Source organism: Lynx canadensis, chromosome D4 (genome assembly GCF_007474595.2).
Source record: "Lynx canadensis isolate LIC74 chromosome D4, mLynCan4.pri.v2, whole genome shotgun sequence".
In the NCBI taxonomy this organism is placed as follows: Eukaryota; Metazoa; Chordata; class Mammalia; order Carnivora; family Felidae; genus Lynx; species Lynx canadensis.
In genome coordinates this window covers 59,671,101-59,685,592 of record NC_044315.2, presented here as the reverse complement: position 1 = coordinate 59,685,592, position 14,492 = coordinate 59,671,101, and the positions used below count along the sequence as shown (strand labels likewise).

At 48.2% G+C, this 14,492-nt stretch overlaps 1 protein-coding gene across 5 annotated transcripts in view; it reads right to left on the bottom strand.

The window, feature by feature from the left end:
- LOC115499833 (stimulated by retinoic acid gene 6 protein-like) overlaps positions 1 to 6,110 on the bottom strand; it is a 54,156-nt gene extending 48,046 nt beyond the window's left edge. The window contains exons 1-2 of one of the 5 annotated variants that reach the window (XM_030294032.1): positions 5,958 to 6,109; positions 229 to 365 (exon numbers count right to left, since the gene is read on the bottom strand). Coding sequence is in view for 2 of the 5 variants with exons in the window: in XM_030294034.1 (XP_030149894.1) it covers positions 5,958 to 5,977 (20 nt within the window). In the remaining 3 variants the exon portion in view is untranslated. Of the gene's footprint in view, positions 1 to 228; positions 366 to 5,957 lie in introns of all 5 variants that reach the window. The other 4 variants (XM_030294030.1, XM_030294034.1, XM_030294033.1 and 1 more) reach the window with 4 other exon arrangements.
- Positions 6,111 to 14,492: the final 8,382 nt, after the last annotated feature.

The following is a 14,492-nucleotide window of genomic DNA, read 5'->3' as shown; positions in this document are numbered from 1 at the left end:
AGTAGGTGCCGAATGAATGAATGAATGAATGAAAGAAAAGACGGAAGGAAGGAAGGAAGGAAGGAAGGAAGGAAGGAAGGAAGGAAGGAAGGAAGGAAGGGGGAGGAGGGGAGGGAGACTGAGAAACCGGCAGTGCTGGGTGCGGTGGACACGCGTATGGCACAGCTGCCTCCTGTCCACCCCTGAGATAGAACATTCATCCACTCAGTCAGGATCACAGACACCCACCTGGTCACCTAGAAGCTCTGGAATCCAGACCCTTCAGATGCTTGAATGCCTTTTAGGACGTTCCCCAGCCCCACACCCACACTCGGGCAGCACTTCCAGGGGTAGGAATCCTCTCCAACCCTTCCATCTCACGGGGCCTAGAGGAAAAGCACAGGGAGCCAGGCAGACCTGAGAGCGAGCCCAGCCCCCTCCCCCCACCCCCCAGCAGCCGTGTGATGGTGGGTGAGCCATGCCTTCTCCGGGCCTTACTCTCCTCCTCCTGAAAGTGGATCTAATGCCTCCTTTCCAGGCTGCCTGATGATCAGACACAGTGAGAGTCACGTGCTCGCCTCATGCTCAATGAGAACTGATCTTCTTTTCCATCCCCTTCCCACTTCTGCACAGCTCTGACCAAAGATAAGGGATTTGCCTTATGTTGGGCTGAAAAGGAACTCTCCCAGGCTCCATTTCTACCTCCTCAGACCCCAGACCCTGTCTGCTCCTCTGTCCCTGGAGAGTCTGCTGCCAGCCCTTCCCAATCCAGTGCGTGGCATGGGCAGCCAGCCCGGCCCCCCGCGAGGCACCGGGGTGTCGGGGACTCTTCTGCCCTTGGCCCCTGACCCTGCAGTGAGCTGAATCGAAGTCCTTCACCTGGTTAACCAGTAGCCATGGCAGCTGCCCACGCCTGACCCCATGACCCGTTTCCCATTTCCATGCTGCTGGCAGGGTGACCCAAAGCACAGCACCTTTGCCCAGAATAGCCCCGCCACCCTCCAGACCCACCCACTTCTGAGACCCTCATGTAAGAGGACTGGCCGGGAACAACTGCCTCCAGGCCACCTGGCTCTGCTGCTGAGCGCCTTGGCTCCTTAGGCTCAGAGGGCCTGCGGGTCTCAGTCTGGCCACTTGTGAATGGAGAAGGCTGAACTGCTTGGGACACAGCCCACTGTCATAGCAGCCAGGCCACTGCTTAGAAGTGTCTTTTCCTGGGTCTGTGTCCCCACTGGATGGGGGGCTCCATGGGGACGGAGACCCTTCTCATGCATCTCCGCATGCCCAGCTCCTGGCCCAGCATGTGGCACCAGTAGGTGCTCACTAACGTTCCCTAAGTGGGTAGAGGGACAGATAACATTTCTCAAGGGCCCACTGTGCCCCAAACTATGCTTTAGGGGCTACACATTTATTAACTAACTTAATCCTCCTGACAGTCCTGTGACAGAGGTACTATTATCAGCCCATTTCACAGATAAGAAAACTGTGGCACTGAATGATCAGGAAGCTCATCCAAGCCTACTCAGCTAATAAGTGGAGGAGCCAGCAGGACTTGAACCCTAGCAATGTGGACCCTCACATAGGTACTTTCTGACTCACATTCTAGGACCTTTCAATGTAATTTTCCACTTCTGTGGCCAGGGTAATGTGGATTCTGTCAGATGAAGATGAGAGGCTCATGGGGGCTTGTGAAGAGCTGACTTTGTGTGTGGGTCATTTGTGCACAGCTTCTAGAATTCCATGGGGGAAAGCAAACTTCCTTTCAAAACTGAAATCCATGATGAGATGCTGGGTTGCCTGGAAGAGGGGGTGCCCCTGAAACAAGACTGGCCATGGAACCTGGCAATGGGAATATGTACATGAGTTTAATATACTAGTCCCTCTTCTTTTGTATAAATATACATACTTCCAATTTTAAAACTTTGAATTGTTTAAATAAGATAAAATTAAGCCCAGGACTATCATAAAACCCACACAGGCAGCCACCTTGCCGACAGATCTCTTGTTTTCTTCCCAGCCCCACAACCCCACTTCAGGCCTGCCTCTGACAGCCTTTCCAGAAAGTCCTATGTGTCTTCTGTGTGATTCCCTCTTACTCCTTGATGCTTTGTCTCTGTTACTTTCTGTGACTCTCTGGGAATCAGGAGAACTACATACACATCCTGTTTTTATTCCATTTTTTTCCCCCAGGGCTATCTCCTCTGTGTGTCCAAATCCATTTCCTTCTCTTTGGCCTTGACTGTGCCCGTTCATTTTGACCTTGTTGTACCACCAGAAATGGTCAGCCTTAGGTCAGAAACCTCCTTTTGAGGGCATGTATGGGGTGTTTTCATGCTCAAGTGAGACCTCAGATCTGTCTAGAGGGAAGAGCCTGGGATTTGGAATCAAAGAACTTGCAACCTGGGGTGAATCATCTGTCCTTCTGAAGCCTCAGTTGCTTGTCTGTGGAATGGGTGGAATTCCATCACTTCCCTGTATTATTTAAAGAATGGGTATGGGGGTGCCTGGGTGGCTCAGTCAGTTAAGCATCAGACTCTTGATTTCGGCTCAGGTCATGATCTCATGGTTCATGGGATCGAGCCCTGTCATAGGGCTCTCACTGACAGTGCAGAGCCTGCTTGGGATTTTCTCTCCTTCTATCTCTCTCTGCCCCTCTCCCACTCATGTGCACACACAAGCACTCCCTCTCTCTCTCTCTCAAGATAAATAAACTTTAAAGAAATTTTTTTTAAAAGAATGGGTATGAAAGGTGCCTTGTTAACTGAGGCCTGCATCCCCCTTCCCTGCAGCTGCTTCTCCCAGATGCTGTTCCACAAGCTAGAGGTAGATTTCAAGCAGCAGCCTGGCCCCCAGGGGAGCCCGGGGGCACTCTCCTAGGGTAGCACCAGCATTATTGAGAGACACAGAAGCCATTGTACAAAAAAGCTGGACACCCTGGCTGGGTGCCCCGGGTCCACCAGTGTCTCAGAGAGACAGAATCAGCTTGGCCAGGTTGGGAACAGAGCTCTCTACTGGGGCATGAGCCATGGGATGGTCCCCTGTGCCAAGCTACGGGCACCATGGGAAAGATTGGGGCTTTACAGTCCACACAGCGTTCTCATCCCCGAGGTCTTGCTGGATCCTTAGAGAGCGAGGTTCAGAAACAGGCTGTCACTCGTCCATAGGGGGACTCAAACACAGATACTAACGTGAAGCTGTGAGGATCAGAGATGAGGTATTAATTGGTCTTTTGTGTCTTTATTCCATTTTCTCCCATGACCCCCCTGTTTGTCCCTCTGTGTCCAGGTCTCTGCTTCCTCTCCTCTGCTTTCACCTTGCCCATTCATTTTGAGCTTACTGCAAAGCTAGGAATGGTCAGCCTGGCTGGGCACCCTGCTTCAGACGGTGAGTATGGGGGGGTGTTGCACCCATGTCTGAGAAGTTCAGAGAGAGTTGACACAAAAAAATGTATGACTGAGGAAGATAAAAGCCCCTTTTTGTACTCCCTACTCTATTAAATGTCCAATAAAGCAATGTTCATTTTCATTTCTTCTCCCTTAATAAAATAACAGTAATATTAGGTACCGTTTATTGAAGGTTCATCCCGTGCTAGGCATGGGGCTACGGTTTTATAGTTATCATCTCACTTAATCCTTTCACAGCCTGTGCAGCAAGGACTATTATTCCCACCTCATGGATGGGAAAACTGAGGCTTCGGAGAGGTGAAGTAAATACCCATAGTCACTCAGCTTGCAAGTGGCAGAGCTGGAATTTGAAACCTTCGTATATTTCCTAAACAGGAAACAGACTCACACATTAAAATTACATGAAGACATTGATAAAGGTTCTGTGTCTGGGGTCCTCAGAGAAGACAGTGACCCCCTACTCTTCACTGGGCAGACAAATCTGGACGATGTGCTCAGGCCTGAGCCCTGCCCTGTAAGAAGAGCCGGACAAGCCAGCCTGGGATCCGGGGAGATGACCATGATACAGAGGCGGTCCTGGGAAGAGTGCATGGAGGCCGTGGAGGGCATGGGGCTGATTTTGAAAGAATGTCCGGGGCCCAGAGGGTACCGGGCCCATGGGGTGGGCCACATTCTCGGGGTCCAGCTCAGACTTTTATTCTGAGTCCAGACCGTATAGCCAATTGCCTGCCTCCTGGTCATCTTGTTTGGGATGTCCCGTGGCACTCCAGTCTAACATGTCCCAACTGAACAGTCCTGCCAATCTGTTCCTCCTTGGGGAACCTCATGTCAGGAATGGCACCACTGTCCACCCATTAGGCCAAGCCAGAGACGCAGAGGCACGCTCTCCAACACACCCCCAGATCAAGCCCTGTCAGGTAGACCCTCCAGTCCCTGCTGAATCCAGACATATCTCCGTCCCCAAAGCCACCACCACAGTCTAGGCTCCCCTCACCCTCACCTGGACTTCAGGGTCAAATCCCTGCCACGTCCCATACCTCCTGCACTGCCCCCTCATCCCTCCTCCACCCCGTGACCAGAGGGACCTTCCTGAAGTCCACATCCAGCCACACACCCCTGCTCCCTCTTAGCCCTTCCCTCCTAGCCCAAGGAGCCCAGCTGGAATGAGGGGAGAAAGAGACCAGTGCCCTCAGGCTTCCTAATTCGTGTCCCCCAGCACCTAGCTGACTCTCCTTTCCATCCACCTGTCCTTCAGGCCACCCTCTGGTCTATTTCCTGTCCCATGTCCTTCTCTACCCACTGCCCTCACGCTTTGTCCCTCCTTCCCTGTGCCCAGGACTCCAGGTACAGGTATGCCCCACTTTTCAAAAGTTTACATTATGCTACTTTGCTTTTATAAACGACATACACTACTACTTGTTTTCACTAACCGAAAGAAATCCAAAGAGGATTTTCCCCTTTATGAGAAAAGGCCAAAAGCAAAAATAGTGTTCGGTGTTTGTTTTACAAAGAGCCATTATAGAAGCAGCAGGCACCCCAGTAGGGAGATGGGTCCCACCAAGCTCCTTCCCCAGGGAGCACACTCAGCATCTCCATCAAGCCGCCAGAGCTTTGAACTGTCTGTGAGCATTGGTACTTCATCTCCATCTATTTTTGTGCACCTGTTGGCAAGATGTGTCCGAAGGCAACAGAAAAGCCTAAGAGAGGTTATTTTTGGGGTCTGGGAATGCTCAAAAATGTTTCCACGTAATGGCTTGATAGCATTCTGGCTCATGAAAGGTTTCATAGGAAGGAAGCTCTACCCGCAGACAGTGGGGAAACCCTCATCTGCTTTCCCAAGGGACTCCCATTAGACAGTCTAGACTCCATCTGTCTTTCCATGATGCCTCTTCTGTCTCTCACCCTCCATGGCATCCCTAGATGATCTGACCAGACACACGACGACACCAGAAAGTGACAGTTCTACTTTATGTCATATTTTGGGCTAGTCTTTTCAGGTCTTTTAAGATTTAAGTAAGATTAAAAAAAATTTTTTTAATTAAATATTTAAGTTTCAGTGTTTGGCTGGAGACAAGTTTCAATGTGAGAATTCTTAATTCCTGGCATTTGTACAGGACTTCACAGACCTCAAATCCTTTCACATTCTTTTTTCACATGATCTTCACAAAGCTGGGGTTATTACACTTGATTTATAGGTGAAGAAACTGAGGTTTTCAGATTTCCCAGAAACTACAGAGCCAGGATTCCAACTCAGGTCTTTCAACACCGTATCTGGGCTCTTCCCATTCTACTATGGCTCCAAACTGAAGATAAGCAGAAACCTGTTCATTGACCCAGGAACCCATCCATGGTTTATTCCCACATATATAAACCTAACTAAACCTATAAACCAACTATAACCACATATATATAACCCACATATATAAACCTAACTAAACCTATAAACCAACTAAACCTATGCCTTTCTCCCAGCTTCCATGAATCACCGACATCAAAGAAGACAGTTGCCATGAACATGTGGTTGTCCTGTGTGACTTGTGTGTCCTGTGTGTCCTGTGTGACCTGATAACTCACCTGGAGTTTGCAGAAATCATCTTGGTGGGAAAGCACTGCCTGTGGTCCCAGTGAGCGATCTCCTCTGGATTGTTCTTTGAGTTTCTCTGGCCTCTTGGTTATTGACTGCTTCTGATATTCTGGTGTTCTGCCCAGTTCTCTTCACAGCACCCAAAAACCTCAGAGAAAAGGCAAACATCCAGTCAAATATTTACCAGAGAAATGGAAGCAGGCAGGCGGCCTTCTTCCTTGTTTCAGAACATAACTGGTTATTTTTCTGCCCTTCCTCCTCTTCTCCTGCAAAGCAGGAACATCCCTCCTATTTCCTCTCTCCTGGACACTTGCTATCTCTTTTAGCCCCCTCGTGTGGGCAGTGGGCCCCCTGAGCTATCAGAACTTTGCCCAGCAGCAAAGGCCTCTTTGGCTAGCTATAAAAATTATGACAGGTAATAAAGTAGGACTCTGCCTCAAGGCAATAAAGTGGGAAACTAGGACCACGGGCTTCAAGATTCTCCTTGGAAACAAGGTCATCCATTGCTGAGAGAAGAGGCTGGAGACAAGTTCAAAACTGAACCCCACCCATGCAACAGAACCAGCTAGCTGTCCACCAGGATTCCTGTTCCCTTTTCATAAAGTGAGGCTGCTGCTTGGAAGCATCTGTCCAGCCAGGGCCACACTCCCCAGGCCCCGGCATCTAGGAACAGAAATGGACTAAGGCTCATCAATGGAATGTGAGCAGAGATGATAGGAGTTACTTCTGGGCCAAAGCAAGTGTGTCTTTACTACCTTCTTCTCCATCTGCTGGTTTTGGACTCAAACACCCTAAAGCAATGGGATGGAAGGAGACTGGGTTCCTGAGTCACTATGTAGAGGAATCTGTCCTCTGCACCAACTGTCCTCTCACACACTGGTCCGTGAGCAAGAAATGAAGTTCTACTGCAATAAGCCAGCAAGCGTGGGCTTCTTCATTATAGCAAATGTTGCCCTAGCTGATGCGGCACAGAATATGGAGGGCTTGTAAGCATCATGGGGTCCAAGTCCTTTATTTGAAGGGCAAGCAAACTAAGGCTTAGGAGGGGAAGTGTACTCACGGGATTGGCCAAGCCTCAGAAAGCCTGCCATGCCCGCAGAGCTGTGCCAAGGGCATGAGCAGACGCCCTGGTGCCACAGGACTCTGCCCCAGGGCACTGCCCACCGGACCAGGTGCCGGGCCCAAGAGCAGCCTGTCATAAACTATGTCAACCTATTATCTGTGATGGACACTCTGCTCAGCAGACCATCTGTCTTGGGAGGCTGACCTTGAGACACAGAACAAGAGTTAAGCACTTGTCAGTGGGACCAAGAACCAAATAACACACACAGAGATGCAGGAATATAAGGCGTGGCTGCATCCTGATAGGGGCAGAGCATGCCTCTTGCTGTTGAGGATGAATTAAGATTTCTCAGTTACCACAATGGCCATGGATTCTCAATGGCCACACTGTTCCCAAATGATCTTCCAGGCCAAACGGGAACTAGACCCCAGATGTCCCCGTCTGTCAGTTCACCACATCCATCAGCTCCTAGGCCAGGTAATGGCCCCACCACGCTCTCATCCCCCATAAGTTTTCTGTGGCTCCTCCCCTGGTCTCGCTCCATTCATTCTGCCTCCCAGTGGTTCTCACCCATCCCTTCACCTCTGTGTGGGAGGGCTGGCTGCCTCCTTTCCCTTCCGCCTGCTTGGAGGAGGTGGTGTTCGGGATGGTGCAGCCACAATGCAGAAGGAGCCTGGGGCCCTGCATCAACACTAGGAGACAAGGACCTTCCTCACCCTTGCCAAGCGCCCTCCCATGGCCTGCACTCCTGCCCCTGGCATTCCAAACCTTCCAAGGAGTTGCTTCAACCTGCTTTTCCAGCCTGATCTCCACTAGTTTCCTGCACACATTACACTTTTTGTGAGTTGCCAATCTGTCACTAAACACAGCCTTTCACACTTCTCTGGATCTTTCAGAAGGAACAGAGTCCACTCAAGTTGCCTTTAGCTAGCTGGGTTTCCTAATACTCCCCCACAGGGGTTTGGGACCCAACCTGGGAATGAGCTAGAAACTGAAGCCACTCTTGGGAACGGTCCCTCCACGCCCGTGGCTGAGGGGTCTTTCTCGTCTCTCTCTCTCTCTCTTCCTTTTGGCATTTTTGCTTCAATCTCTTTTATGGTTCAGCACATTTGCTTTTTTATGGTTTCTGCTCTTTTGTGGCTTCAACTCACCACTGCTGACTACCCCCCTCCTTTGCAGGGTCCCCCAGTTCTAACCGATAACAGAAAAGCTCTGCCCCAGTTTCTCTTTATCCCCAAGTAGGTCACAGGCCAGTCTATGTTCTTCTGTCTTTGGTTCAGTCTTACAGCCCTTTGGTTCAGTCTTACTTTGCTAAGGGCTGCCATAAAAAATACCACCACAGAGTGGGGCTTACCCAACAGAAATTTATTCTTTCACAATTCTGGAAGCTAGGTGTCCAAGATCAAGGTATCAGCAAGTTTGGTTTCTATTGAGGCCTCTCAGTTTGGCTTGCAGAGTGCTGCCTTCTCACTGTCCTCACGTGGCCTCTCCCCTGTACCTGTGTGTCCCTGGTGTCTTCATTTCCTCTTCTTAGGAGGACACAAATCAGATTGGATTTGGCCCATCCTAGTGGCCTCATTTTAACTACTTCTTTAGAAGTTCCAATCTTCAAACACACCCTAAAATACTGGGGTTAGGGCTTCAACATGTGAATTGGAGGGGCGGACATAATTCAGTCCATAACACCCCTGGTCTGATCACCTATGGTAGAGTGGGAGAGGATCATGCAGGGAGCAAACAGACACCACAACTGACAAGTTCAGGCCATGTGTGTTTGATCTCTTCACTCCTACGTGGACCACCTTCTCCCCCTCCTGCTTATCACCAGCGTTTTTGTTCAGTAAGTCCTAGTTCAAGCATAATAGCTGTCACCAAGTGTCTCCTGGTCACTATGGTGTAATCTTCCTTTTCTTGATGTGGTCTACATCTCTTTTATGGCACATATGAAAGCCTTCTTTATTTGCTACGTAACACATATTTATGGAGAAGCACTCAGCTGCAGGGATTTTGAGTGCGAACTTTGGGGCCAGCTCCGTTGTGTCCTAGCTGGATAATTCTGACCAAGTTACTGTTAACCTCTCTGATTTTCAGTTTAATCTGAGATAAGGTATTCATGCTACATGGTCATACGAAGTTGAAATGGGTTAATTCACATAAAGCGTTTAGGAGGGTGCGTGACACATATTAAGCACTCAATGAACCTCAGCCACCTGGGGACACCTACTCTCTGCTGGGTACTGACTGGGACACAGAGTATACAGTCACATCACAGGTCACCGTGTCTGAGTCTCAGCTCCCCTCATAGATCATAGTGGCTTTAAAGCCATGACTAGATCTGGTTCAATGCATCTAGGAAACAGGGGAGGCCTTGTAAATGCTTATTCTCAAAATTGAAAAAAATGAAAGGAAAATGAAAAAGTCAGAGACATATGAGGATCGGGTCCAATATAACTCTGTTATTGGATGTCCAGAAACAAAGAAACACTGGAAATGTGTTTCCTCGAAAACAAGGCCCTCTCCTTCCCTGGAAGAAGCAGTTCTTGGTGCATTCATGCCACATGGTTCAGAGAAAAGAATTGCAAAGTGAGCTCCTTCCAGACACAAGGAGATGCCATCTCTTCCGGGAGAGCCCATCTTCCAGGTGCTTCCTGGCTCCAGTGTCTGGGCTTCAAATGAGTATTTTAAATTCTTGGATTATAATAGTGGTTTCCCTCAATTCTACAATCCTCTCTTTACACTATTAAGGAAGGGTCATTACTGAATTGCCACCAACTGCCCTGGGGAGGCTGGGAAGGCAGCCACTTTAAAGTGGGAGAAAGACTAAAACAGTTGTTTTAAAATGCTCAAGTTCAGCAAAATTTCATCCATAGTAATAGGGACCTGTTTCTAAGGAATTACGATGCTCCAGACATGACCCCTTTGAACCTGGACACAACCCTGTATGATAGATTTAATTTACCCTCCCTCACGTTTTTTCATTTTAGTGTTGAATCTAAATAAAGAACTTGACGTCTATTTGTACAACATTTCAACATCTGATTTCCCTCTACCGTTCTAACTTATGCAACCTTTCTGAATATTGCTTCTTCTATCCAATGCACATCAACACACATCTATCCCTTTTGAAGTTTGAGGGCATTTGGATACTTCTGCTGAGTTCATCCAAGTTATCGATAAAAACCCTGAATAGAATAGAGCCCTATAGCACTCCACTAGAGACCTCTTCTCGGGAGCTACGTAATGGTGCCGCGGTTGGCAGAGAGTGAGGAAAGAACCCAGGTTAGACAGACTTACTATCTTGCAACCATGTATTTAGCAGGGTTCAGAGCTCTGGTGACATGACAGAAGGGAATCCAGCAGCACCTCACAAAGGCCATGCTTATTTCCTGAGCATTGGGAGCTTATCACAGAACAGCCTCTATTTATTCCAAAGACATATGGCCAGCTTAATTATTAAATTTAGAAACAGAAGAACCCAGATATCCAGATGATCTAGTGCAATTTCTTCATTAAGTAACAATGATGACTTTTGGGAGCGGGTATGACCCCCGACTAGGGACAATTTTTCTCACTTTGAAAAAGAATGAAATGAAATTTATAGTCTGATCCTGTCTCTTCTCTGTCACAAATAAGCCTGGCTCCCCCTGCTGGTAGAATAAAGACAAACTCCTTAACTGGGCATTCAGTGACCTTTGTGACTTTGGCCTGTATCTTCCTGGACTAGACTCAACTCTCGATAAGTCCACAGGATATCTGGACTGATCACACAGGTACCATCCGCCAACCCTGCCCTCACCCATTCATTCATGTCACAATATTTACGAAGTACCTGTGTGCCAAGAAGTATGCCAGTCTCTGAGGATAGGTGCTCTAGGGACATACCTTGGGCCCTCTTCCCATGTGGGCCAAGATCCTGGCTCAAGAACAGTGTCCTCCCTGAGGAAGGTTTTGGTGCTTTGCAACTGATCACAGATGGAATGCAGACAATGAAATTATTGCACAAGAAGGCAGACTGGGTCAAGGTGCTGGGCTGGAGCTGCGCAGGAACAGCCTGGAGCAGCAGACCGACCCTGCAAAGGCTATTTCCATAGCACCAGGAGAGGGACCCATTTAAACTGAAGGCAAACCACGTACTGGAAAAGGAGTTCTGGGCCAGGACACCCAGAGACCTGGGTCCTCGCCCCAGCTCTGCTCTGGTTCTGCAGGGTTCTGTAACTTTGAGTAAGTTTCTTCCCATCCTGTGCTTCAGTAACACCCCTCTATAAAGTGAGGATGTCAGAGGTGGTCTCTAAAGACCCTTTCTCCCTACTTGACCCAGCTCAGATATCACCTCTGTGAAGCCTTCCCTGATCTCCCTCAAGAACCCCATTGCTTCAGGGAGGGAGACTCATACCTCTGAGCACACAGTGATTATCTGCATCCATTTCTGTTCTCTCCTCCTAACCGAAGAGTGCTTTATCTCAGCACGTTGGTTCATTTGAATTATTAGGAAGTATAGAGGGGGAACTAATGAATGAGGAATGTTATTGCTAGGTCTGTAATCCCTGCATTGTCCACCAGGTGGCAATGTGCACAGGTGGCCACAACACAAACCTTGAGTTTGGTAGAAGCTCTGGGAAAAGATGCTGAAGAGAACAGAGAACCAGGAAGGACTCTCCTCAAAGACTTATCCTCTGATTGTTCAGTGCGTATTTCCTATCCCTTTTCACCCCACACCTTTAAAGTGTCAGTCTGTCAGACAGCCACACAGGCCTGAGCTACTGGCCTGGATTCCATGTTTCCAAGCTTCTCAGCTGGCTGAGCCAGGACAGTGATCTGGCCCTCACTGACCTTCCTGGCCTCTGCACTCTCCACAGCACCGCAGCTGGGCTGAGACTTCTCCTCGTTCCTGGCTGTGCCATGTTCTCTCTGGTCTTCATGCTTTCAGCCACACAGCTTTCCCTCTCTCTAGACAACGTTTTACTGCCTCCTCAAGGACCAGTTTAGGGAACATGTTTTCCAGAAAGCGGACTCTTTTCCCCAAGCACTTTTCTGAACTAGCGTTTATTTATTGCCTCCAATCTGCCTTCCTGAGGCCACCTTCTTGAGCACACAGCACCTGGCTTACTCATCTACCCCGCCCCCCACCCCGGTACCCCGCACAGGCCTGGCAAGCAGTAGCAGGCCCTCTGAGAGATTGTTGAATGAAAATGAATCAGTGAATCTACAAATTAGGGATGTGATGCAGCAGGATGAACAGAGAACCATCTCCCCTGCAACAGGGAGACATCTGAGAAGAGAATAAGAAAAAAAACAACTACAGTTGACCCTTGAACAGCGTGGAGGGGTTAGGGGCACTGACCATCTGCAGAGTTGAAAACCTGCATAGTTTGGGAGTTTGACTCCCTGAAACTTAACTACTAATAGCCTACTGTTGATCAGAAGCCTTACCAATAACATGGTCAACTAACACATATTCTATATGCCATGAATTGACATATAAAAATTATATGTCATTGAATACTGTATTCTTACAGTAAAGTAAGCTAGAGAAAAGAAAATGTTATTAAGAAAACCACAAGGAAAACACATTTACAGCACTATACTATAAAAAATCTGCATACAAGTGGATCTGCACGGTTCAAATCCATGTTGCTCAAGGGTCAACTGTACATTTCTATATTGACACTGGCTCCAGAAGAGACCAAATGCTCCTTAGCACAATAATGACATACTATTACTTTGAAAGGAGCAGAGCTAAGGGCATGTTAAAAGGAGACAAATGCTTTCCTCAAGTGAGACTAGACTGTGCTGTCTTCTAAGAAAATGAATCCTCCCCGTGGCAAGGTGACTCCTCCTTCAATTATTTATGAGGAAGCTGATGGCAGCTGCTAACTCTCCAGGTGAAAAGGTAAAGTTCAAGGGGCTTTCACCCGGCCCTGCCTCTTATAATAGCCCTGACTCCACGTGTCACAGAACTCATGTGGAGATTCTGCCAGTTGCCAATGCGTCTCTTCTATGCAGGACCTGGGAAGTAACCACAGGGGGGTTCACTGTGATTTGAATGTGGGCCCTGAGTGAGGCAATGCCCCTTCCTTTCACTATGGGCTACAGGGAGCCACTCTAGTAAATGGACAGATATCCTTCTAGTTAGGCCTTAGGGAGGATTTATAGAATTTGAATAGCATCCTTCTGCAAGGGGACCTGACCTCTTCTACATTAGGTCTGAAAACTGGATAAGACACCCTGGTGATTCAAATCAGCTTTTGGACACCAGTTTTCCTATTGTGTGCAGCAAGTAACATTTTAGGAGGATGTCCACTCTTTCTTTCCTAGGGACACTGTGACAACCAGACACTGCCAAAGATCCCTGTGAGTCAAAACAAGGATGTCACCTCATCCTACTGGCCATCATGGTAGCTGCACCCTGCTATGTCTTTGGCAGTTAAGTGCTGCCACTTGGCTTCTGCTCCTCTGCAATCCCACCATCCCTAGGGGACATCTCAAGGGTGGCATCTCTCAATCATATATGCCAACAGAGGAGAGCACACACCGAGCTTTTCAAGGATACCAGAACTCCCCTTGTTAATGAACTTCCCAATGTCATAGGGGAGATGTCCTCTGGAGCCCCTTGGGGAATGTAGTGGGTGGTTGTGCAGGGTGTCCGTAATTCATTTATTTCAAGATCTTCCCTAAGCCTTTTTTATTTCTTCCTTTACAACACACTAGGGAAGTACTGGTATCTCAACTTAACTGATTACAGATCATCATTAAGCCTCAGTTTCATTTAAGCAGCTAAGTAAACTATACAGTCACCCCCAGCTACACCAACCAAAACACTGAACCCAGAACACCTGCATCAACTCAATCAAGAGTTATATTCTGTCCTCTTTGGTCTTTCACCCTTAGAATCCATTCCTGCACATACTCCCCAAGTTGCTGCAATGTAATTTAGCAAAATCCTGACATTTTTGTGGTATAAACGCTCTATCTTTTCAGATTAGACTTTGTATTTGCCCTGCTCAAGCATGTGGAACTCTGATGCCAGTTGAGAGTCTAGTGGCCACAAGAGGCAGGCGGGGTAAGTCTTTTTTTTTTTTTTTTTTAATGTTTATTTTTGAGACAGAGAGAGAGAGAAAGAGAGCGCATGAGTGGGGAAGGGACAGAGAGAGAAGACACAGAACTAGAAGCAGGTTCCAGGCTCCGCACTGTCAGCACAGAGCCCAATGCAGGGCTAGAACTCACAAACTGTGAGATCCTGACCTGAGCTAAAGTCGACGCTTAACCAACTGAGCCACCCAAGCACCCCAGGTGGGGTAGGCCTTGAAGAGAAAGGGTATGCCTTGCAAGATAACAGCCCTGGGTAACTTCATCACAGGGTCCTTAACCAAGAGAAAGTGAATCTTCTCAGACACAATTGGCAAACTGCTTCCACTGACAGAAAAAAAAAAAAGGGTGGGGGGTGCTTAGAATAACTCAAAGG